The sequence below is a fragment of the Ambystoma mexicanum genome, chromosome 4q (assembly GCF_040938575.1).
Source record: "Ambystoma mexicanum isolate Mex_15411 chromosome 4q, UKY_AmexF1_1, whole genome shotgun sequence".
Taxonomy (NCBI): Eukaryota; Metazoa; Chordata; class Amphibia; order Caudata; family Ambystomatidae; genus Ambystoma; species Ambystoma mexicanum.
The window spans coordinates 1,234,973,797-1,235,000,414 of record NC_090928.1 but is presented as its reverse complement, the minus strand read 5'-3'; the positions used below and the strand labels follow the sequence as shown (position 1 = coordinate 1,235,000,414).

At 46.4% G+C, this 26,618-nt stretch overlaps 1 protein-coding gene across 1 annotated transcript in view; it reads left to right on the top strand.

Moving 5' to 3' along the window:
- Nucleotides 1–26,618, top strand: part of LOC138468303 (zinc finger protein 318-like) — a 768,785-nt gene that overhangs the window by 190,641 nt on the left and 551,526 nt on the right. The window contains exon 2 of the mRNA XM_069608797.1: nt 14,667–14,809. Within this exon, the coding sequence (XP_069464898.1) occupies nt 14,667–14,809 (143 nt within the window). The remainder of the gene's footprint in view (nt 1–14,666; nt 14,810–26,618) is intronic.

Here is a 26,618-nt window from a genome sequence, read left to right as displayed (position 1 = left end):
ACTGCTTGGGCCTGCGCTCCAGGGCCAATGCCCAATTCGGCCAGGCTGTTCTTAAGAACCTATTCCAATATAAGGGTTTTTCTATCCACCAGTATTGCCTGTGAGGTGTGTTTGGGGAATCTCCCACAAGTATGGAGGAAAGGGGACGGGATGTAGGAGTATAACAGTTACTCACCGTAGTGACTACTTTACTCTTATTCCATAGTCCCCTTTCCTCCATACGCCCGCCCACTGCCCCTATAAAAAGTATCCTCTATTATTGCTTAAATGGTTTCAGATCTGGCGATAGAAAAGGACTGAAGGGCAATGGGCGGGCCTCAGGAGGGCGGGGTCACGGTTCTGTGCGGTGCCCCGCGTGAAAATAAACCGACAAAACAAGTTTTGATGCTTTTTTACAAAAGTGCTCCGGTCCCCTCCCGAAGGACGGAATGTCCCACAAGCATGGAGGAAAGGGGACTATGGACTAGAGTAAGGTTGTAACTACGGTGAGTAACTTATTTGTCCAGATGGATCATTCTTGCTATTACAGAATGCTATAGATTGCCCGGGAAATATCCCCCAGAAGGTCCGAGAGCTCATTCCACAAGGGACATAGCAACTTCTTCCGCTCTCCAAAGAGGGGTACCTATAAAAGACATTTGTGCAGAAACCACTTGGTCTACCATCCACACTTTTAGAAAGCATTACTGTCTGGATTAACCCTCTAGCCAGGAAGGAGGATTTGGGAAAGCAATCTTATAATTGAAAAGTTTGTAATCCCTCGTCCAAAACCCAATACTGCTTTATATCTATAACTATGTAGTGGAATAAAGACAGTGTGCAAGGGACGGGAGGGTTCCTACTTTGGGTCCTCTTTTCTCCTTAATTTGTATAACAGGTCTTGTGCCAAGGCCTTATTTTGGTAGACGGGACTGCCATGTAGTCTCTCCAGCTTTTGAATTGCCTCTTTCATTGACCTCCTCTCCGTCTCACTCTTTTTGCACCTTCTGCTTGAGAGCCCAATCAACAGACCACGCATATACCACTTAAAAGCCACCCAGATGGACTCCACACTCACTTCCCCACTCTAGTTTGTGTTTACATAGAATTCGACTTCTTTTACAATTGTATCCACAGTTTCAATGTCATTTTATAATAAAGTACTGAGTTTCGAATAGTTAGAGCAGCCATTTTGTTAGTCATCCATTCGACCGGTATTCTGGAGGAGCAGGGAAGTTTCCCTACGCTCGAGGTTCTTGGTTCGTTTCTGTTCGCTCTCTTCCTTCGATAGAGGATGACAAACAATAACAATTTCCATGTGTTTTAGTGCAGGCATTGGGGCTTTCTCCTTTGGAAGCTGCAGCCGGGTTTCAAAACGGGAGCACAACCCAAAGTTCCTCTCTGCGTTCAGATAGATAAGTGACTTGCTGTTGACAAGGAGGTAACCATGGTGAGGGATTCTTCAAGTGTGTTTGAAAGACTGCAATAGAAAACAGCAGCCTTGTTGCTGTCTGGCCACTCGGTTTTAGCTGCTGGTTGGTTAAACCTGGCAGTATTTTCCAAGAGACTCTTCCTACCCTGTTTGAGCTCAAGGAATTCTAGGTAATTAGCCTGGGCTTCATATAAGGGATCAAATACCTGGTGCATAGCTAGTTTGAGGGATTCAAAGTTGTATAGTACAGGATAATTGGCTTCCAGGACAGGGATAACCCAGGCAGCTGCTATGATAGAACAAGACGAAGGCCGACGGTCTACCCTAAAGGGGCAGTTTGTTCTGATTAATGAAGGTGCAATACTATTGGGTATCACAATGGGAGTGGTGTGGTGGAGCCAATGGGAAAGGGGTAGAGAGCACTATTGGGCCTGATTTCCAGGGTTTTGATTGACCTGGCTGGCTGGGGAATTGTGGACAGTGGGATTCTCAAACTCTGCTAGGCATAAGGGGTGTCATCTGCCCTGAATGGTGTCTATCCTGTTTTTCAGTGAGGCGTGTGCCACATCCATGTCTTTATGCAAAGCCAGAGTGGCATGGAGGATGGCAGCCAGGGGTCCGCCCCACTCGCCATACCACCTACTGTGTGAGCAAGAGGCTTCTAAATCTGTATGGTGCTGAGATGGACCCAGGCAGGGTAGGTTCCTTCTCCCAATATCTAGATCCACCTGGTAAAACTAACGAGGGGTTCACAGGATTGGGAGGAAGCTATGGAGGCAGCTGGGAGGCCCCTGTTAAGTGCAAGGGAAAACAAATATTGGTTACAAACGGCAGGAAAACCCACAAAACATGCCACTATGAGAGAAGCTACCAGAGGCAGCACTTGGGGTACCAGGGAACCGCCTGGGAATCCCTCAGGATTGCAAACAGGAAGGTTTCCCAAACACAAGGCAAATTTGGTACCTAATCCAGGGGTCAGATCCAGAAAACCATACAACCTGCTCCTTCAACATTTTTGCTCTCCTAGCCATTCTCATGAGCCTTGGTTTGTAAGGAGCTTCCCTCCCCTTTTTCAAATTCCATTGGTTATACAGGTTTACCTCTCCTTTTTCCCCATACCTCTCCTTTTTTGCCTGCTTATGCCCGTGACATGACTGGGGAAGGTCTGGCGATATAAACCTGGTTGGCCATCTTTGATTTTGTCAGTTCTCCTTTTGGTGTGAAAAGGTGACATAATGTTTGCTCTTCTAGTGTTTTTGGCGTGGTCACGAAGCCCAATATCTGTACAGTATAGATGACAAATCTCTAATTTCAGTTTGGAAGCTGAGCGCCCATGAAAATATTGGATCTCCCATGGTTGGCCATCCATTTGAGATAAAAGTAGATTCAGGGAATGTCTAACCTTGCTGCACACAGTTTGACATATTGTGGAGATGGCAGTCTCCATGTGTGGATCCCTGACAGCCTTCACTTGCGTTTGACATTTGTGTCACACGTGAAGTGTGAGGGGGCAAGTGAGAGGCTGTCTACGGCAGTGGAGCAGAAGAGCGGATGAATGACACTTTTGGGATTGTTTTTGGATACTTGGTATGCTCTCTTTAACAGGAAAAGGAGGGTCAACCTTTAAAGTGACAACGAGTGCGAAGTACTGGCAAGAAAGCGTGAGTCGGCAAGTGAGGCAGTCATCCGTCTCCTAGCTTCTCTGGGTAAGACTCAAGCTCCTATTCAGTGTGGTGAAGTCTCCTGTCACCTTATTTTCACTTGCTGTGCCACATTCGTATGCTGTGCATAGTAAAGCTCTGGTGATTGAACTCACTCTTCATTGTATTGCCTATGCCATGGTTGGAGTGACTGATATACCGATGTTAACGGTGCCTGCATCTGCATTGGTTGGAATTTTGCCCTCAAAGCTGCCCTTGGTGCAGAGCCATCGAAAGCGTTTTACATCGGATTTGTCCTTATGATTGTCCCCTCCTGTTGGTTTAAATCTGCCGGCGGTTTCCACTCCTAAAATTACCTTCATTTTTCCAAAGCAAAACAAAAGCTTGGTCCATTTAAATCTGGCAGATGGGAGGGAGGGTAAGTGATGGAGCTTCCTGATGAGAAACTAATGCAGAGTGTATATGAAGTAGGAAATTATACGAGTTGGGAGCCTATTCAAATACCGACTAACTTAGCCTCTGGTATTCTGTCATCTTTATTGGCTTTGAGCATTCGGTCGGAACCAGAGGTGGGATCAAAGACTGAGTTGCAAGATATACAGAAGGGTCTTTGTCAAGAAGCTAAACCTGTGCATGAGGCTTGTGCGCAAAGTCAAACGTGTCTGGTTTGCTCCCCTTACTTTCATCTAAGCAAGTTAATGAACAGCTGCTGGAGTACTCCCTTTCGGCTTCTCCCCAGTTATATCCCGGTTCCTCTTCAAGTTCAGAGGATTCTTCCTCTGCTTATTCTGGTCAACCTTCTCATACCACGCATACAAAACCAGTCAGTTGGATGAGAATATTTCACATACCTCTACACAGACCTTAACTTTTGCTCTTATTAGCCTAGCGAAGCTATACAAGTCTATTAATTCGATGGTCAGTGATCAGTCTACTGTACTATCGAACGTGAGCTTGAAATTCTCGTTTATTAAAGGCTTCATTATGGCAGAACAGTGAAACATAAAACACATGGAAATTACTCTGGCAAAGGAGATTTGACTCAGATTTTTTTTTTAAATTGAATGATAAGAAATTTTAATCTCCTGTGAGCGAGCATTCCGTACTTATGTTTGGATCCCACCGACGGTGTTGAAGTAACTACTAATCAACTGCCCTCGGCATTATTACCAACTAACCCTATAGATTAACCCTGGAGTTCAGTCTCTGGTGATTAGTCCGACTGTGATTGTGGATGGTTGTGTTGCTGAACAAGGATATCCCAGTGAACTATTCCATCTTTCATCAGAGGAAAAAACTCTGAAAACAAGGGAAAAAGGTTTAAAAGTAAAATACATTTTTTTCAAGTGTTTTTTTTTTAAATGAAGATGCTCCTTAAACAGAGTACCTGTGGTTCTAGGAAATCTTTGAGAGTGTTATTGGACCCTCAAGAAACAAATGCCTGTATTGCAAAATATAAAGTCAAACAAGCCGAGACGCCAAGACGATTTGGGTAAAATGATGGACTCCGATGCAAGGCCTGTTGCAGATCTCATAGAAAACCTCCAGAGATGAGGAATTGGCCAATCTTATGGAGTTATCCCAGTACTCTAGTGACCCTGGAGATGTGGTGGGGAGCTCTGAGATTATAGATAACTCTTCTAACATTCAGAATCTTCTGGTGGGTCAGTTGTCTAATAAGAACTGTAATGTATAACAACGGTATGAAGAAATTGTGGCCCCAGTTGAAATTGAGTCTAGATTTGTAACTTTGGACCAGAGAAAAATGTCTGGTCAAGACCAGGGGTCTGAGTGAACAGAGTAAACACCCTCATTTGGTATTTTAAAAAAATTGTAAGGACTAATACAAATATATTGTATTAGGCTGCCTATCACAAAGGAGGACACAATTCTTCATCGGTCCAATCTTTTAAAGCCGATTACCACTGTACCTACTTAAGCTATATTCGATAGTGATCTAGGTCAGGTTGAGTTTTGTTCAGAGAACCAGTTGGACCTGGTGTTTTTGCACATAGTTCCTTCTTAATTTCGATTCTATCTCATAAAGGCAGCCCGTGTATTCCTGCCAATGGGCTACAATATGGGAGAAGTATTAAGAGCAGATTTGGGGGAACAATTGTCCAGGAAAGCAGAGCCTTCTGTGGACAGTGAGAGGCATGTACCATGTCACCCTCTGAAGGTGACACGCACTTATGAAATGGGAAATGATAGAAAGGTCATAGAATGTTTTCATACCCCTTTAAAATGCATTTGAGGAACTACATGGTCTTGATTGCCGTGGTTCCTTGAAAATAATAAGAGTAAAAATGAGCTAAAGAAATTGCCCACATTTGATAAGCTAAAAATTGCCACTTGGTATACCAGAGGTTTTTTGTTCATTTATTTCAGCCCAACAATTTTATTTTACATGATCTAGATATGGTACTTTTTGAAGAGACCTGGCTTGCATTTAAACTGGTCATTGGTGGTTTTACATCAATATTGTCTCTGGCTCGTAAAGGTCATAAGGGAAGGCGGCCCGCTAGTGGATTATTTATGGTGGTAAGAAATATTTGTGGCCTAGTTATCCCGAAATGGCTAACGTTGAGTCCTCATATTCGGGTGCCTAAGCTTAGATGGCTGTTTAATGGCAGTTTGCAAATGGGCTTGGTAGCCCTTATAAATGAATACTGGAACCCAGTGGCATTGCCTGACGATGAGTTTCTGGATATGCTGGCTAGCACCATAGACCTTTGCCTTCAAGATGTCTGAGTTTCCTCTGCGGTTATGGGAGGTGAATTTAATGTTATTTGATCCGATTTGGACTTAGACATTCCCAGACAGATAAAGGAGCAAGTACAGATAAGAAATCGGGGTTGTAAATGAATCTCTTGGTTAACTCGAGAGACTCACTTATGCTCAATGGGGTGGTCAAAGGCGATATGTCGCCTAACCCTATCTGACGATGTGATAAGCAGGTTGCTATTAGCGATTATTATTTTTCTTTCAGGAAATACTTTCATTTCTTACAAATTTGATTGTTGCCTTTAGCGATACTGCCCTTTGTACTACTGAAGGTGGCTGTGCCTAGCCCGTATGCCTGCTGTTGATGTTCCACCTTGTGTCTGCAGCCCAGTGCAGACAATCATTTGTGTCCAGTGTGCCTAACATAATCTGCACGCAAAAGTCTACTTCGAAGGGATTGTGTCCTCCGACGTATTCCTTATCTTAGATATCTCCTTCCAGCTTTGCTGGCCTTGGAAATTTTTTCTCTAGAGGGCGCTGCGCGTCAACGTCCGCCGAGTCGATGTCCCTCGACAGCCGCCGTGTCGACGTCATCCTGCCTATAAAGGCCGCGCGCAGCGTCCGTTGTTCAGTTCCTTTTTTCCGCGCTTACTCAGTGCCTCGGAATATCGTTGCTCAGTTTTGTAGACAATTTATCCTATTTACCTCGAGATATTCGATCCGTACTCGATGGCTTCCTCGTCGGAACCGACGACCCCTCGGTCCGGCTTTAAAAAATGCTGAGATTGTGGGAAAAAGATGTCGCTGACTGACCCTCACAGAGTTTGTCTGTGGTGTTTGGGAGTTGAACACCATTGTTCGGAGTGCGAGGACTGTATGTCCATGACAGCTAAGGCCCTGAAGGAGCGTAGGGGGAAGCTGGAGAAAGGTAAGACTTCAAAAGCTTCTTCTTCCTTGACGAAGTCGAGACATTAGTCTCCTCGTCACCATTCGCGCTCCAGGTCTCGGAGTGGGTCCCATCACTCCTCGAGATCGAAGCACTCGAAGAGGAGACGTCGAAGATCCCCTTCTCTGTCCTCCTCTTCCTCTGTTTCTCCTAAGAGAATCCCTTGCCCCACGAAACATAGTTCCCGGGCTGAATGGGAGGAATTCCGCAAAAATATGATGCGCGTCTTCGAGAAAGCGGCCTCGACCCCCTCGAAGACTGCCGAGAGCGATGCTCTGGTCGAAAGACCCGAAGGTCAAAAACGCAGCGAGTCGCAGTATCCGGCGAAGGAAGCTTCTCGAGCGCCTCACGAACCCTCGAGTAAAGCTATGACCTCAAAACCTTCGAATGTTCCGTCGACGAAGGTTCCGTCGACGAAGGTTCCGTCAACGCCAAGGTCGGTGTCTTCGACGCCGTTGTCGAAGGGAGCTTCGACATACGGGTCTGTCGACTCGACGCCATCTTCGACACCGGCGTCGACGCCAATTAAAGTCACGCTTACGATGCACCCAGTGGCTATCCCCAGGTCCTCGATGACGTCGAGATTGTCGACTTCCTCGAGCAGAATCCCAATTCTATCGAGGACCTCGAGGCCTCCGCCTTTGTTTTCGACGCCACGCCCGAAGCCTTCGGCGTCAACGACATCGACGTTTTCGAGGCCGATTACGACAAGTTTGGTGTCCTCTGCCTTGGAGATGGGTTTCACACCCTTTGTGAGTTCAGAACAATTGAGAACTATGTACTCAATTATGGAAGAGGGAGAACTATCTGAACAGGAAGACACATTTGAGTTGCAGGGACCTGCAACCCCAGTTCAAGAGGAGTTCTCCTCAGAAGAACGCAGGTTAAAGGATCTCCATGATTCCTTACATGAGGCAAGTGGGTTAGACACTTCCCCTGAGGTGGAGTTCGCTAGGCCAGACCCGGGGGAGCATGCTGAAACCCCCTATAGAGCCTTAATGGCCGGAATCACAGAATTTATGGGGTGGTCAACACCTTTGCAGGCTGACAAGATGACCTCACGGATATTCTTGACAAAGGTCCAGAGGAGGATCCTTTAGTGCCCTTTCATAAAGCTCTTCAGAGGAAAATCATGACGAACTGGGAAACCCCAGATGTCGTCCCGGCAGTAAATAAAAAACTGTCTACTAAATACAGGGTATCTTCTGCAGACCCGGAGTTTTTGTCAAAACACCCATCACCAGAAAGTCTGGTGGTACAGGCAGCATCTTCTACTGACGTCAAGACTGCTTACCCTACCGTCCTACAGGACAGGGACGATGAGAAATATGATGCTATGGCAAAGAAAGTTTTTTTCGGCATGTAGCATGGCGTTAAAATCTGTTAATGCTACTTGCACCCTTGCTAGATTCAGCCATACACTTTGGGAGTGTGCTTCTACAGCGGCTGTCTGCATCCCGGAGGGAGAAGAAAGGGAGGCGTTCCTAAATATCATACAGGACGGTAAAGACGCTATGTGCAAATCCCTACAGACGGGCATTGATTCGGCTGACAGTATCAGCAGAGCAATGGCGGCAAGTACAACAACCAGGAGATTCGCTTGGTTGAGAAAGTCTGGTTTTGCCCCAGCTGTGCAAGCCAGGCTCTTGAACATGCCATTCGATGGCTCTTCTTTGTTTGGGAAAAAGGCAGATGACAGTTTAGAAAAACTGCAAACATCAAAAGCAGCAGCAAAATCCCTAGGCGCTGCAATCCGTCAGACACCTTTTCGTGCCACAGGAACCTCTGCGAGGGGCAAGTCCTTTCGCTTCTACTCCGCATTCGGAAGAGGTAGAGGACGACCGGCTCAAAGGGGACAAAGAAGAACTACCCGAGGTGGACGGGGTAGATATTCAAAAGCCGCAGCAACAGCAGGTGCCTCTTTACCATCGGCATCTGCATCAGCCGCCCGAAAACCACTCTGAGGACTTCCCTCACAGGACACCTGTAGGAGGCAGGTTAACTCAACATCTGGCGGAATGGCAGGCTATCACGTCAGATGCTTGGGCATTGGAAACAGTTGCCCAAGGTTACTGCCCGCATCTCCTACGCATACCTCAGTCATCCACCGGGGATCAGCTCTCAGAAAGCTCCAGATCCGCTCCTCTTGCAGGAAATTTTGGACCTGCTAGAGAAAGGTACCATAGAACCGGTACCTGTAGCGGAGAGGAACAAGGGCTGGTACTCCCCTTACTTTCTCATTCCAAAGAAAGACGGAGGACTGAGACCCATCTTGGACTTGCGAGAATTGAACAAATTCCTCGGGAAAGACAAATTCAAGATGGTAACTCTTTCTTAGATCCTTCAGGCCCTTCAGTTCCAGGACTGGTTGGTATCTCTGGACCTTCAGGATGCTTATTTCCATATGCCTATCCATCTCAAACACAGGAAATACCTGAGGTTCGCAATTGGCAACTCTCATTATCAATTTTGAGTGCTGCCATTTGGGCTGACCTCCGCCCCGAGGGTCTTCACCAAGTTAATGTCGGTAGTGGCGGCAAGTCTAAGGAGGGAAGGGATTCACGTCTACCCCTACCTGGACGATTGGTTGATCAGGGCTGTATCTTCGGAACAAGCTCAGATCCGGCTATATCACGTTTGCCACTCCCTTCACAGACTGGGCTTCTCCCTCAATTTAAAGAAGTCACAAATGATACCATCGCAGAGACTCCAGTTCATCGGAGCGATCCTGGACACTTCCCTGGGAAAAGCCTCGCCACCAGAGGTGAGGGCTCAAGATATTCTACAGATGGTTACCAAGTTCCAAAATGCCCAACGTCTCCCAGCTTTCGACTTTTTGAGGTTGCTAGGCCTCATGGCATCCTGCATTTTCCTAGTGCCAGAGGCTCGCCTGAGAATGAGATCCCTCCAGTGGGCACTGAGGACTCAGTGGTCACAATTCTCAGGAAGAATGACAGATCTGCTTCAGGTTCCCGACAGGGTGGCTCGAGACCTTCAGTGGTGGGCCTGTCAGGAGAACATTCTAAAAGGAGAACAGTTTTGGCAACCCTGGCCGGAGATAACCGTAGTCACGGATGCCTCACTCACGTGGTGGGGAGCCCACGCCAACGACTTGACCATCAGCGGTCGTTGGTCTCCATCGGAGTCCAGACTACATATCAACCTGTTAGAGCTGAGGGCCATCAGACTTGCGCTGAAGGCGTTCCTGCCAGCTGTACAAGGGAAGAATGTCCTGATAATGACGGACAACACAGTGGCCATGCATTACCTCAACAAAAGAGAAGGCGTAGGATCACTACCCCTGTGCAGAGAGGCGATGCAGCTCTGGTTTTGGTCAATCCAAGAAGGAATCTCTCTATCGGCAGTTCACCTAGCCGGAGAGAAGAACTTGACAGCGGATGCTGTGAGCAGGCAGAGCACAGTCTCCCACGAGTGGGAACTAGCTCAGGAAGTCCTTCAAGAGATCTTCGCCCATTGGGGAACCCCTCAGGTGGATTTGTTCGCCACCAGTGTCAACAGGAAGTGCGATCTGTTCTGCTCAAGGGATTTCCCCCGAGAGGAGCTCTGGGAGACGCGTTCATAGTGGACTGGGAGTTTCCGCTTCTGTACGCGTTCCCACCAGTCCCTGTCATTCCTCAAATGGTCAGGAGGTTGAGAAGATTCCGGAAAACCATGATCCTAATTGCCCCGGATTGGGCCAGGAGAACGTGGTACCCGGACCTTCTAGACTTGTCCATCTGCCCTCCAATTCGACTTCCACTCAGAGAGAACCTACTCTCACAGAAGGGAGGTCAGGTTCTCCATCCAGACATCAAAACCCTCAACCTTCACGCTTGGCTTCTGAAAGGCTGAGGTACAAGGATTGGGACCTCCCTGATGATGATATGGAGGTGTTGCTTTCGGCAAGGAGGCCAGCAACAAAGTCTTTATACCGCTGCCGTTGGAACAGATTTTGCAGCTGGTGTAGAGAAAAGAATATCGACCCCTTTTCATGTGGTACACCAATGGTTTTGTCCTTCCTACTCTATTTGGCGAATTCAGGCCTTCAAGTTGGCACCATTAAGGGCTATCTCGCAGTGCTATCCATCTTTAAGCGCACTGCGGAAGAACCATCCTATTTCAAGTTACCCTTGGTAATACAGTTTCAAAAGGGGTTAACTAACGTTTATCCCCCAAGACCATTCCAGGTTCCCCTTTGGGATTTAAACTTAGTCCTAACTTTCCTGATGGGCACAACTTTCGAACCACTCCATTCTTGTTCGTTAAGATTTCTTACCCTTAAAACTGTTTTATTAATAGCACTTACATCTGCTAGAAGGGTGGGCGAGTTACAAGCTCTTTCTTGTAAACCCCCTCATACAATCTTTCACAAAGACAAAGTTGTCCTGCAAGTGAAGCCTTATTTCCTCCCAAAGGTGGTTTCTGAATTCCATATCACTCAGAAGATTACCCTGCCATCTTTCTATCCTCCTCCTCATCCGGGGAAAGAGGAAGAGAGGTTACACAGGCTGGATCCTAGAAGGGCTTTACGTTTTTACATCAGTAGACTGGCCAGGATAAGATGAGCAGACCAGCTGTTTGTAGGCTACGCAGGTCACAAGCTGGGGTTACCGATAACTAAGCAGACCATTTCCAGATGGATCATTCAATTCATTTTGGAATGTTATAAACTGGCAGGAAAAGAGCCCCCTCAAAACCTTAGGGCTCATTCGACCAGAGGTATTGCAGCTTCATCGGCCCTCAAAAGAGAAGTGCCGGTTAAAGACATTTGTGCGGCCGCCACATGGTCGTCCGTCCATACCTTTACACGATTTTACAACTCGGATTCCTCCTCCAGTCAAGAGACTAGGTTTGGAAGGGCAGTATTGCACTCTATTCATCAATAAAAGGAAGTCTGAAGTCAGTACTTCCACCTCCAATAATAGAATACTGCTATGGGAGCCTATCTAAGATAAGGAATACGTCGGAGGACACAATCCCTTCGAAGAACAAGTGACTTCTTACCTTGTAACGTTCTTTCGATGGGATGTTCCTCCGACGTATTCCTTATCGACCCTCCCATCCATCCCCGCAGTACTACTTCCCTTGTTGTTGCAGTTTACGCTCCTTCAGGGTGATTAGTCTAGTACAGACAGAAATACTGTGGGCTACAAAACGGAACTGAGCAACGGACGCTGCGCGCAGCCTTTATTGGCAGGATGACGTTGACGTCGATACGGCGGCTGTCGAGGGACATCGACACAGCGGACGTCGACGCGCAGCGCCCTCTAAAGAAAAATTTTCCGAGGCCAGCAAAGCTGGAAGGAGATATCTAAGATAAAGAATACGTCGGAGGAACATCCCATCGAAAGAACGTTACAAGGTAAGAAGTAACTTGTTCTTCTCTGCCAGTAATAAATCTGTTCCTGATTTCTGACCTGAACCAAGACTCTGGTGCTTTCATTGGTGTTCGTACTCTTCGGGGTAGCCTGCCTATTATTGCCAGCGGGTGAATACAGTCCGCCTGCATACACAACACACACACTCACCCGGTATGTTAATCCCTGGACCAAAGCTGTGGCTCTGCCTCGGGTCTCCCACACGGCCTTCCCCATTTTGGCCTGCCTCCCAAGTCCACAATCTTTGTCCTGCGTGCGTGGTGGCGGGTGGAGCGGGAGCCATTGAAGCAGTGGGTGTGTGTCCACCTCCAATTTGGGGAGCCCCTGACACCTGTAAGACATAAGGTGTGGAGGAGCTTCAGAAACTGGCAGCTTGATGTGTTGGACCCTCAGGCCCTTGCAGGGCATTTGGGATTGTCTAGGTGCTGGTCTGTTGGTTGTGGACCTTGTGGGGTGGAACTTATGCCGACCATGTAAAATGGCGAGCACTCTTGAGATTGAAGCAGACCCTGCACAAGGGTACAGGTGCTCTGGTGGGAGTGTAGAGTGACTATCTTGGCCAGCTGTCACCTTTGGGGCCAGAGAGTCACGTTTGTCACATCACTGAGGAGAAGACCCCTTGCTAGAAGGTAAGCACCCTCTGTGCCCTGGCATGAGGAGCACATTGGTTTATTGTTGTTTACCTTGATGCAAAAAAACGGATCTGCTGCTGCGCTCTACTGTAGTGACTCTGGATCCAAACTTAGTTTATATTTTGAAGTTAGGTCGGTTGTGAGGCCACACAGTGTTGCCTGGATACGCAAATTCACTTAGGGCCTCACCTAAGTTAGCCCTTCAATCGCGCACCAGGCAGACACACAAGGGTACTGGCAGCCAGTCCTTGGGCTGGCCCTAAAGAATTGCTGAACACTAAACAGTCTGGGTCGGAAATCCAGACTAAGCCTGTTTACCCCAATAGCCACCATACCCCTACATTGGGCTCTGATGCAGTAAAAACAACTGCACATTTGTTGATGCCAAAACCAAATTACTGCTGCAACCAGCCTAATTTGATACTACTGTAGGGTGAGAGACTTATCCTGGGCCACATTGGGGTACATGAAAGGCATATGGGTTGCCATACGGCAGCACCTGAGCAATGGTTGCGGCGACAGCAGAACTTCAGCAGAAGAGAGACTGTTAACTAAAATGGTAAAAAATCCTGGAAAACCCAAAAGTTTAAGGGTGCCATAAAGTAATATTAAAATTTCATTTTTGAGGTTTACTTTCCTAACAATGACATGCTCAAAAGTTATTCCATAATTACTTTGCCTGTTCGGGGTGTTGAGTGTAAGGGAGGGGACTCTCCTCAATTCTGAAATGTTCGTTTTCAGTTTTTTGGGTGTGCACATATAGTATGGAGGATTATTACGTATTCTCAGAAGATGAAAGTCTGATTTCGATATTCCTTATGACGATTGGTATTTGCTAAACTGTAATTCTTTTTCTTCCTTTTTTTACATATTTAAGACATGTCAATAATGCACTTTGGATTTGGTATACATAATCTGCAGGCTATCCCCCTCTCCTAGCGTGTTCCTTCTCTCGACAGACTCGATCGCCATGCTGACTTCCCTTCATTGTTTTCCTCCATTCATTTTCCAGTTGCGGATTGTCTACTTCCTCTAACGACGCCCGCTTGCTCGGTGGCGGACAGGTGAAGCTGGCTATAGAGGCATGTTTATATTCTGCCAATACCCCGAGCTCTCTCGAGGATGATGCCATGCCTGCATCCTCAATCTTTAGGTTAATCATATCATGCTTCCTGCCTTGACGCTAAGCCAGCCGGCTATCAGGCTGCAAGATTTGTATTTTGCGGCTCTTTGCAACACACAACTTGCAGACGAACACATCCAAGTCCATTCTGGGTTCTCTAATTAATGCTTATTCAAGTTTTATCATCACTTTCTTAACTTGTCAGGTGGCCACGGGGACTGATCTAGTCAATTAAGTTGATCTATGCAGTGCGGGAGTAATTAGTTTAGTTTACTGCCCCAAAGTAGTGTCAGGCTTGTATATATTTCCTTTGTACATCTCCTCGCAAACAAAAACAATCCAAAACGACACACGTTCACAACAAGTCATTGTTCCCACTTATTCTGCCTGTTACATGTGCATTGCATGCCACGCTACCCACTCGTGTGAGGCTTTAGCAGAAATGTGGAAGACTTGAAAGTTTGGGAGCTATGGGCATGTGCGCTTTAGGACTCGCTGTATGCAGTTTGATCGCTTTTTATTGACGGTCACCAAAGCAGCAGTTTTCCCACATCAGGGTTACTGGGGAGCCGAAGTTCAAGAGCACAGACATTATCCCATGAATCAAGGAGCCTCATCCTTTTCGTTTGACTCCATCCAGCATGTTTAGCTGTTTACATGTGGTAATTAAAATGAGTAATCTCTGAAATGTGTATGACTTTTTTTTGTTACAGTACATTAAAATATGAAGACGTGCCAATTTTATTATATAGAAGACAGTGAATCATGTTTAATAATTTCTCCTTTTTCAGGGATGGTCTCCACTCAGCCAACCTGGTAAATCTGTTGGGACCGAAATCTTGAAGATAACTGTTGGTAATGACTTCTACATGCGCAATTCACGGGAAACGACACATCTGTCGAACTCTCTGGATAATGTTAGTGATGACAGCAGGTATGATCAGACCATGTGTAAAGTTGAATTTGGCATAATTAACAGAGCAGTGATTTACATAATTTGATGAGAGTACTTTCCAGTATTTGTGAACACTTGCACAGAAAGCATTAACGTTTTTAGATTTGTTTTTTATTTTGACAATTAGTCAGGTGGCCTATTTCTTGTATATTTTCATGGTTGAATTAGTTGTAGGGTTTCCTGATCACTGACCATATGGGAGATTCCTGATATGCTGATGTTTCAATTGAACTTGTTATGCAGCACAAGCCCGAATTAAATTGTACATGTATGATTGGATACTTACTCAGAATAACTGTAAGACATATGTAGAATTTGACATACTTCTATTCATCCACAATAGATATCACATGGCAGAATATTAAAAGAAACACCCATCTCCTCAATTTAGAAACCAGTACTTGAGGTTTATGCTAAATTGGTGGCCCACAAGAGATATTTTGGCCAGACGAGGGATCATTGCCAAGAGTGAAAACCTATGTTGGTTCTGCAGAAAACAAACTTTGCAGCATCTCCTAGTTATATGTCCAGTTTTGATTCAGAGACGTTCTAAGTATTTCAGATGTTGCTTGTTGAGTATAAAATTATAAAATTATGCTGACTGATGAATTGTGGAGGAGTATATTCAGTACAAATAGCACATCGGTTAGAATAGCAACCATAACATTTCTAGAGTTTCTCAATTTAAAGGAAGCCAGTATGTGATAAAGAAGCTGTACAGGTCACATTTAAAAAGGTAATCTTAAAAAATATGGTCAAAAACTACATGAGGAATTTACACTACTAGATCCGACATTTTTTTTTAATTTGATTTTCCAGCAATTGCATAAAGTGAACAGTATCGCAACAAGCCTAGAAACAGTGGTGAACAATATCGATTCGAAAACTTCGGATAAGTTCAATAGGTTGTTAACATAAAATCTATCCCTTACGACCCCGGGTACACAACCCCCCGCCAAAAACTGTCAACACTTACAATCCAGAATCTAGACTCTCATTGTTATTAACACCACAAAAGATGATGTTACGCCACTAAAGAGGATGTTCTGCATATTCGCTGTCTACAAATTAAATATGTAATTATGACTCGAGCATTGTTAGTTGGTTATCATTCTCACCATTAATTGGCAGGAACAGCGCACACATTTTGCGAGGGTTCAACATATTAAATGCGCAAGTCCATCCATGCTATGTCCACAGAGGTGCGATCGCCATGAAGGGCAGCAGTCGGACTGTCCATTTGATATACGTTTTTTGCTACAATGAGCCATTCAGATTTCAGCGGGAGAGATACCCTTTTCCAGAAGGTGGCGAGACATGCCTTGGCATCCAGGAATAAGCCGTGAATCATTTTCAGAAGCTGGATGACTGTATCATCCTGTTCATCAAGTCCGAACAAGAGGGATCGTAAGGTGTTTTCCCTAGTTATACCATCTATTTCCTTAATCCAGCTAAGGTGTTCAACCCAGTACACCTGTATGGCTGAGCAGTCCCACCACATGTGCCAGTAGTTGGCTTTGATTCCGCATCCATGCCAGCAATGCGGGTCTGTGGTTTGGTACATTTTTGCTAATCTGATAGGATCGTATTGCCATCTGTGAAACAGTTTAATGCTGTGGAGTTTGTATTGGCATGCAATGGACGTTTTTGCAGTTTTTCTGCAGATGTGGTGCCAGATTTTGGGGGAAGAGTTCTCGTCCTAGGTCGGTCTCCCATTTGCTTTGAGCACCTCGGCAGAGGAGTTGTCAACTTCCACTAGAGCTGTATACATCGCTCCCATCAGGCATCTCGAATTCCGGGGACCCATAAGTGTCCCAATGGGGATGGCCTTGTTGTAACCCCTCTCATTCACTTTCCCTGCTTCCACACATTCCACAAAGTTCCGAGTATGGGATGTTCCCATATTCTCTTGAGTAGTTTAAAGCGGAGTACCCAGAGCCATTCTCCTACAGTCGAAGGTTGCAGATGGTAATTGTCCAGATCCACCCAGTGTAAGTATTTTCTTTGTTGAAGGTGTGGTATCAGGATTCTCAGCTATACGCTTTGTAGCATAAGTACAACCCCCCATTATCCTTTCACAGCCGGGAAGTGTGTGTGGGATTCTAGATTTTTTGTTCTGCCATAAAAACATGGATATTGCGTGCTTGACTATAGTGAAGAAGGTATCTGGCATTCAGATGAGGAGCATTTGGAACAAATATAGAAGTCTGGGTAAGATTAACATTTTGCTGGCGTTTAATCTCCCCATCCACATGATCGTGAGTTTGACCCATTTCTTGAGACCCACTTCGATAACCAAGATCGGGAGGGGGCAATTCATAGAGGTCTTCAAGTGAGCGGGTAACATTGATGCCTAAATATCGCAGGGTTGTTAGGCTGACTTTCATCCCCAAGGGTGCAAATCGTGCTTCTGTGTCATCTTTGTCTTTACCTACAGGAGGGATGATCGATTTCCCTGTATTTATTTTAAGACCCGCCAGTTGGCCTTATGCTTTAATCGTATCCATTGCAGACGGAATTGAGGTTAGGGGGTTTGTTACGTGTAGAAGTATGTCATCAGCGTAAAGACCTAGTTTGTATGTACGGCCTCCGACCGTGATTCCCTCTGCACATGTGTCCTGTTTGAGCTTCTGGGCCAGGGGTTCCAGTGAGAGAACAGAGAATTGCAGACAGTGGGCATCCTTGCCTGGTCCCCCTTTTCAGCTCAGACCATTGAGAGTATCTGCCGTTAACTGCCACACTAGTTTTGGGGAAGGTGTATATTGCTTTGACCCCACGCAGCATTTTCAGACCAAGACCTACCTTCATCAAGACTGTCGAAGTCCCAGGCTACCCTATCAAACGCTTTCTCAGCGTCCAATGAGAGAAGCGTAGGGTCTCCGTCCCTTTTTTGCACTTTGTTAATCAGGTGAAGTGTTTTTCTCATTGTGTCGGCACCTTGTCGTCCCATGATGAAACCCACCTGGTCAGGATGTATCAATTTAGGTAGGTGTTTCTCCAGCCTGGCTGCAAGTATTCTGGTGTATATTTTTGCATCTATGTCGAGGATGATATTGGGAGATACAAGCTGCATTGCTTAGGGACGTTGGCATCTTTAGGTATCACCGGGAGCAGGGCTTGGGCAAATTGGGGAGGTGGGGCGCTGAGCCTATTTCTGGTATGTTGTTAGAGAGTCGTTAGGAAGGGGGAGAGGAGTGAGGAGAACATTTTGTAAAAGCTAGGGGTAAATCCGTCATCGCCAGGTGCCTTACCCAGCTTTAGGCATTGAATGGCCTGTTTTACTTCTTCCAATGTGATAGGAACTTCCAAGGCCTCGGGTTCTGTTGCGGAGAGGGACAGCAAGAGTGATTCTGTGATGTATGTGTCAATTTCTTCGACGGGCGTTCTCTCTACATTGCAGTATAATTCTTCATAAAGACGGCGAATGACTTGTATTTCTTGGGGCGTGTTGATTTTTTCATGCGGCGTGGTCAGACTTTGGTTTCTCTATCTCCGTAATCCATGGTTTGGCTCGCTGTTTGCGTAGATGAGCCGCTAGGATGGCATCAGTCTTAGCCCCTTTCTTGTAAAATGTTTGTTTTAGGAATTGTACGTTTCATACTATTTTTCCTTCTTCTAGTGCTTTGAATTCCTCCCTGAAAGATGTAGTTGTCTCTTCTCCGGGACAGACTGAGCAGGTCTTGATCTTGTCTTGATCTTGTTTCTGAGATTCGTTTCAATGCGAGTCCTCTCCCTTCTCTTTTGGGCCCCTTCCCTGATGAAATTGCCTCTGCATGTGGCTTTGGCTGCCTCCCATATCATTTCCTTCCTGATGTCTTGTGTATCGTTGGTAATAAAGAACTGTTCGATCTCGTTCTCAAGTTCTTGTTTGAAGACAGTGTCCTTCCAAAGATGTTCATTGCATCTCCATTTCGAGTTCTGATGTGGGAGTCCTTCCCAATGAAGGTCTAAGATGACCATATCATGATCAGACCATGCAATAGGGTGGATGGTGAAGTCGTTCATCCCGTCCAATAGGTCTGTGGAGGCGAAGATATAATCCATTCTCGTGAGGGTAATATGTGGAGCAGAATAAAAGGTGAAGGCCTTTTCATGAGGGTGAAGTTGTCTCCAGCTGTCCCACATCCCGAGAGCTGAGTTGACCTCTGCGATCTCCTGTTTTTGGGGATCGTTATGGCTGTTGGTTTTAGTCTGTCTGTCAATATCTGTGTTCATCCATGTGTTAAACGTCTCTGCCTACCACGAGGTGACCCTGTGCCCGGCTAATCATTTTGTCTGTGGTTCTTCATAGGAATCTCTTTTGGCCTTGGTTTGGTGCGTAGATTGTTGCGAGCGTAACTTGTATGTTTTCGATTAGACCGGAAACAAGGCGCGCCCTCCCCTCCTTATCAGACCAGGTATTTGTAATTTTCATGTGTAGTCCCTTACGGATCAGGATCCCAACTCCCAGCTTTTTAAACCATATTCGAGCTCCAGTATGTGTCTCCCACAAGGTTACTTGGTATGTTACGTTCCTCTCCTCTCTGGTATCTAGTTTCCTGTAGGAATAGAATGTCAATGTTTGACTTCTTGATTTCTCTGGAGACCAGGGTCCTTTTTGTTGGCGAGTTCAAACTTTTGATGTTGAGTGTGCATATTCGAAGGGTATTGACCCTACAAGTCTTTATTGGTTCCGCCATCGACAGTGACGATATTGTCCATCTGTTTGCTTGTGTCTTTCATATTGCTCGAATGTGTTTTCTCCATCTATTGTGGTAAGTGCCATGCAGATTTTGTCGTGTGACTGAGTGACATTTGACTTTTTTTCTTCTTCCCTTCCCCACCCCAGTCACCCAATTCAATTTACGTGGAGTCTATGGAGTCATCATCAAAGAGAAGCAGATCTCCCCCGGTTTCAGGAATTCCAAAGAAGCGGCGATTGTTACGCCTCTCCTGATTCTCGAAATCGTCCATTTTCAACAACATGTCTGGCTCTCGTCGTTCGATTTCAGCTAGACTGACATCCATTTGTATTTCAACTGTGTCCAGGGATGACTGATTATGCTCCACCTCTTTTAGACTGTCCATTTGATCAATTTTGTTTCTGATGTCTGTGCACATTCCCCTTATTTCATCGAGTATGGCAGCAATGTCTCCATTGGTAGCTGTTGAGTCTTTGTTGTCGGTTGCCATTTTTGTCTCAATGTTCAAGAAAGTGTCCCTGGTATCACTTGTGAATGCGAATTTGGCTAAGTGTTCCTTATAGCTCATGTGTTACAGTTCTCGATTGGAGTGCGCCTCAGAGTTGCAGTGGTCAAGCACCGTGCACTGAAGCCAATGTTGGAAGATGAGGAGAGATGCCGTTCCGTGAATTGGGTATGTTGACCAGATAATGTATTAGAAGGAAGTGCCACTTTGTGGGGTGGTTTAATGGACATTACCTGCTCAACGCGGATGAATCCGCTGACACTGCAGGAGACAAGCGGGCACCCGCCCCTTATTGGGGGCCACGCACCTCTAGAAGTCCTCCAGTGAAACTCTGCAACAGTGATTGGCTTTATGATATGCTAAGCAATATTCCCAGTATAATGCATTCATGCATCCTGTGCTTGTGTTCGGAGAAGGTGGCATACTGATGCGCTCATCTCATCAGTGAGGGCCATCTCACCAGTTGGTAATTACTTTGTCGGCCCCTGTGGAAATCGCTATTGTGGGGGGGCTTCACTATGAGAAGTTCTCTGTGACAACGTTGTGGGGGCCGTACTGTTTGACTCCAATCTGCCACCACTCCCTGCCACAGTGGTAGCGCGGTGTCCGATGCCTGGGAACGTATTTTCACAGCACAGTTGCAGCATGGAGTACGTTAGGCTATGGTTTAGGTCCGTCCGGGCTTTCTCCCTCTGCAGCGGGGTGGAGGGGTCGAGGGAGGCAGGCCGTGAGCCGGGCTTCGTGGGGACAGATCTAAGTGGGGAGTTGCAGCACACGTCCTTCTCGGGGTACTGTGCTTGTCTGTTGCTCAGTTAATCCTGATGCGGAGGCTAGGAGGGCAGCATGTGCCAGGGCCAAGAGGCGTGACACACAATCTGGGGAAGGTGCAAGGTGAGGGGATTGGGGGCTCAAGCTGTGTTGATGGCGCTATGAAATGTCCAGATTGGTACAGAACTTCCCCTTGTCCCCGACTCACCAGTCTGGAAGGTGGCTCGGACCCGGCCGCAGTCCGTTTCACTGCACTTTGGCGTTTTTTTTTGTCACCGTGATGGCCTCAGAGCAAAGTTCATCAGGTTGAGGCTCTCCTGCGAGTGTTATCGTGTGCAAGGCGTTTACTGAGGGGTTGTGGTTGTACCACTCTGGGCCTTCCCTCTTCTTCAGTGTGCCCTTTGGTCATACGCCGCTCTTACTATTGTGCGTGGAGGTTTTCACTGCCTGCTCCGGGGCACGGACAACGGCTTGGGCCGCACGCCAGCGGCCGCCTCCACGACGTCTCTGCACTCTCACCGCCCCCCGTGTAGATGGGCTGAGGGAGGGCGGATTTCCTCACTGATGTTCTGTTCGAGCTCAGGTAGTGCACACCAAGGGCACCAATAGCGGGCCTGGAACAATGTGCCCCGCTGCCACTCGATCGACGACCAGGCCATTCTCTGATTATAGGCGCAGTCCATGGTTCTCCCCTTGTGCGGGTCAGATTTCTGTCATGTTTTCTCTCAAATGATGCCTCACACCTTCACCAAGTCCGATGGTTCCTCGAGCGTGCAAATTATTAAAGCAAATGGGGGCACATTTGCAGTTTTAGGGTGCCAAGGACGCGGAGAGGCTTCAGCTTGCTACCTCCATCCGCGCGCCCTCTGGTGGCCGTCGGATCCGACAATTGTAATATGAGTTTTGTGTAGCACCAATGTATATAATTGAATTCTAGAATTTTTAGAATCTCTAGATTCCTCATTCATATTTCTTATTGATGCTACCTTGTTAAATAAGTTTTAAATGTAACTAGCTAGTGTACATTGTATTTTCATGATATGAATGTTTCTTCTTTTAGTTTTCTTTTTATTACAATTGTAATTAGTGTGTGCAATATTCATTTAGATTGTGTATATATAAAGATCAAATTGCAAGCTTGATTATTCTGCCAAACAATAAAAAATCAAAAAAGATATGCCTGGTAAAATTCTATATTTCTGTGGATTTGGGAGCTTGGACTGAAGTTGTCGGTGGGAACTTTGTTTGAGCCTCTCCTTTCCTTGTACAGTTAAAGACCCTGTGCCTTAATTTCCTGCAAGTAAGCTTAATGTATTTAGTCAATTTCTTTGAGATATTTGGGCTATGGTCTTCCCTACAATTTTTGATTTCTTTTCCTCTAAACTTCTCCACAGACCCTCTTTCTCAGAACTTTGGAAGCTGTACTTAAATTGTATAAATTCAATACTTGTGGGGTTTCTTAAGATATTGGACATTTGTACATCAATGTACACTATGTACTCCTTGTCTCTTCCCATTATATTTGAGGGAGTTCACGTCTGCTGGGAAGGGACAGAGGCACGTTTATTTGGTCACATATATGGGTGCAAACAGCCTCGCCCGTCCTTCTCTCCTTGCCAGATGGGATGGAGGTTGGGTGATTGTGTTGTGATGTCTGAAGGGAAGCAGGGAGCTTTCAATGCTTTCCCTATATGATGTCTCAACCCTGTGTGATGTCATGGAATGTTCAGGTTGCATCTTACGGATAATGTTCTAAGTGGGTCAGTTGGAGGAAAGTGTTGAAGGAGAGGAGCCTCTGAGTGTTGGGGGTCTTCTTCCCTTATATGTAACCTAAATAAATACTGTTACATGTCTTACCTGACTGCGCCAGCCTCTTCATAACAATGGCGACGAGGATGGGATATTGAGGTCCCGCAGACAGGTCAAAGGAGACCCCCAGCATCTGCCAGCGTCGAGTCGCGGCCTGCAGCAGGCGATCGCATCGCCCCGACGTCTGCTCCGCCCGTGCCTCCTCTAAGCAGCCTGGAGGACGGAGTTTGAAAGTGCTCCGTGAGGTAGAAGCCGCTGTGGGGAGAAGTGTCGGCGCCGCCAGAGAAGTAAACGACTGGCAGTGGGCTGCTCCGCCTCCTCTTTGCGTTGAGCGGCCCGCCACACAACGGCGGATGCTGAGGCCCCATTCCGGCGTCCCTGAAGAAACGACCGAAGCTGCAGTGGGAGAAGTTCAAGGAGGTCTGCACCGCTTCCTAGCAGCGCGCCGAGCAGCCGTCGAGTGATCACGGCCTCAGGGAAAGTCGCTCCGCTTCCGAAGCGCCGAGCGACCACCGTGTCCCTGCAACGTTTGTGCAAGTAAGTGCCTTCAGCTCCGGTTAGCGCCCCTGCTGATCCCGGCCCACACACACACACTCGCCAGCGTGGGGAAGACGCCGGACTTCGCTACCATATGTCCCTAGCAGATGACAAAGAGAAAAATGATCTCTTACTGCGTTGAGTTCCAAAGGTGAACTGTCACGGCGGATACACGCCTTGTTGAACTGGTGCAACAAACCTAGCAAGGATTGAGCTAGGAGAAGTATATTTTCGTACAAAAGCATGGCAGCATTACCTGGCATATCTGGCCCGCCCATTTTCATGCCCACTCCAGGTGCGGCGAAGATTGCTTGGCCCCAGTGGCGAAAAGGATTTATGCACTATATGAGGGCAGCTGGCGGAACAGCATATTCTAGTGAAAGAAAAGTGGCATTGCTATTGCACTTCCTAGGTTATGAGGGACAGAGGATTTTCGATTTTCGAGACACTTCCTCAGTTGGTAGGTGATGGAAGCGGAGATGACTTGAATGAATTTGAATCGGCTCTGCTCAAATTAGATAAACATTTCAACCCCAAAAGAAGTACAATTTTGGAGCGGTATAACTTCCGCATGCGGATCCAGGCTCACGGGGAATCTGTTGAAGACTACGTCACCGCTCTCCGTCACCTTGCACTGACGTGCAAATTTCAAGGAAGTTTTGATGAGCATATCCGCGATCAATTCATGACGCATTGCCACTCGAATAAAATACGTGGGGAACTCTGGCTGAAGGACGAGCCAAATTTGGATGAAGTATTGGACTTGGCCAAGCATGTGGAGCACTCTCTGGCATGTGTTGCCAAGCTCTCCAAGACTGAAGGAAGTGATCCTAAGGAAAACAGGCAGGAGGTGCGGAATGTGGGTGAAGGGAAGAACAAAAGGAAAGGAAGAAACAGGCAGAAGGAGAGGAACAACGCAGAAGAGAAACCAAGTGTCGGCACAGAGAAGCGACAAGAGAGGAAAAAAGGGGCGAGAGATTGTGTTATCGATGTGCCAGTGCGACGCACTTTGCATCCTCTGTAGTGTGCCCAGGGCGAAAGGCTGTATGCAAGAAATGCAAAAGGAGAGGACATATTTCCACGTGTTGCAAGAACTATCAATTTGGCCAAACGGGGCAAAAGAAGATCCTGATTGTAGAGGATGAGGATGATGAATCATCAGAAGAAGACACTGCGTTGGCATTGACAAATGTTATTGTGAACACAGTTAATGTTGTAGCCAGTGGTGGAAACACGGATGATTGTGAGTGTCCCTATGCCGTGGTGGCAGTGAATGGGTGTAAGGTATCAATGATGGCAGACTCAGGATCAAAAGTGTCCAGGAGTGTTTTTGAAGACGAGATGAAGGGGAAGGTGTCAGCGTTGTCTGAACCCGACATAAATCCGGGAGGCTACAACCAAGATAAAATTGATTTACTAGGATATGTGTGGAGTAGATTTGAGTTTAAAGGTCGCGGTTGTGATGGGAAAGTGTATGTAACAAAAAAGGGACAATCCTTATTGGGATGGAGAGAGCAGAAGAATTTAGGAATCAGACTAGACCCCAACCACCCCGAGCAAGTTTTGCAAGTGTCAGAGGCATCCACGATGTCCTGCAAGTACGCGAGAGAGTTTGGTAAAGTGTTTGATGAGAGCTTGGGAAGAATAAAGGGTTTTCAACATCAAATATTGCTAAAAAGCGGTAGTGTGCCCACCGTAGCCAAACTCAGACCGGTGCCTTTTGCCTTGCGGGATAGTGTTAAACAAGAATTGCAGAAATTGTTAAAGACAGGAGTGATCGAGAGAGCTGGGGGTGTTGAATGGGTTTCCCCAGTCGTAGTAGTGAAGAAAAGTTCAGGGGACATAAGATTGTGTGTGGATATGCGTGAGTTGAATAAGTGCGTGTTAGTGGACAGGCACCCGCTACCCAACATGGGTGAGTTGCTGACCATGGTTGGTGGGGGGGGAAGTATTTCTCCAAACTAGATATGACGTCGGCCTATCATCAGGTGGAGTTAGAGGAGACATGCAGAAAATTTACAGCGTTTGCGACGCATGAGGGAGTGTTCCAGTTTAGGAGAATGCCTTTTGGGTTGGCATCTGCCTCCTCTGTGTTTCAGAAAATAATGGATCGCCTTTTGAGAGGAGTGAAGGGCGTGTTCTGTTTTCAAGATGATGTCTTGGTGAGTGGAGTGACTTTGGAGGAGCATGATGGGAATCTATACAAAGTGTTGAAGATATTTAAGGATAGGGGTATCACGCTGAGAGAAGAGAAGTGCAAATTTGCCGTGACAAATGTGGACTATTTGGGACATGAAGTATCGGGGGACGGCATTATACCCAAAGAGGAGATGGTAAATGCCATAAGGAGAGTGGGAGAGATCTTGTAATAAGAGTGAATTGAGGTCTTTTCTCGGAATGACGGAATTTTATCAAAAATTTGTGGTAAATTATGCTGACAAAGTGCAAGAGATGAGAAAAGTTCTGAGGAAAGGTGTTGATTTTGTGTGGAATAGTCAATGTGACTTGGAATTTAATAGAATAAAGGAAGATATAAACTTAGCCCCTCCTTTAGGATGTTTTGACACGACGAGACTGTCTATCATTACTGTAGATGCTAGTGAGTATGGACTCGGGGCGGTATTATCTCAAAAGCAGGATGATGGGTCTGAAGAGGTGATAGCACATGCATCGAGAGGTCTCAAGGGAGCAGATTTGAGATAGTCTGTTATTGAAAAGGAGGCATTGGCGTGCTTCTAGGCTGTAGAACGATTCAGGAATTTTGTGTGGGGAGTAGAATTTGTAATCCGCACAGATCACAAACCACTTAAGGCTATATTCGAAAGTAAGGGCCTAGATAAAGTTTCCCGTAGAGTGGCAGGTTGGGTCACCAGGATGCAGACACATTGTTTTAAGATGGAGGTCATTCCAGGAAAGGATAACATATTCGCGGATAATTTGTCAAGGGTGAGAGTTTCTGATTCTGATGTTGTGGACAGTGAAGAAATGGATTTAGTATTTATCAATACCGACGGTATTGTGTCCAAACAGGAGTGGTTCGATGAGGTGAAGAAAGATGAGACCATGAGCAAGGTAATTCCTTATGTGGTGTCAACGGCATGGCCGAATAAAGTGAATCTGGCAAAGGGGGTGAAGCCGTTTTGGGAAGTGAAGGATGAGTTGTCTGTCATGGATGGGATTTTATTCAGGTGGGGAAGAGCGGTAGTCCCGATAGGGTTGAGGAAAAAGGTGATAGAGTTAGCGCATTGTGGTCACATAGGCGTTACAAAAACCAAAGGGGTGTTGAGACAAGAATATTGGTGGCCTGGTTTTGATAGAGAGATTGAAAATTACTTAGCTAATTGTCAATTTTGCATCAAGAGTGGGAAGGGAGTTGTGGCCAAGAAGCAACCGTTGGTGGATGTGGGCCTCCCATCAAGGATATGGAGCGAGATAGCTATGGATATTCTAGGTCCTGTGGAGTTAGGTTACGGTCGTGGAAAATTCA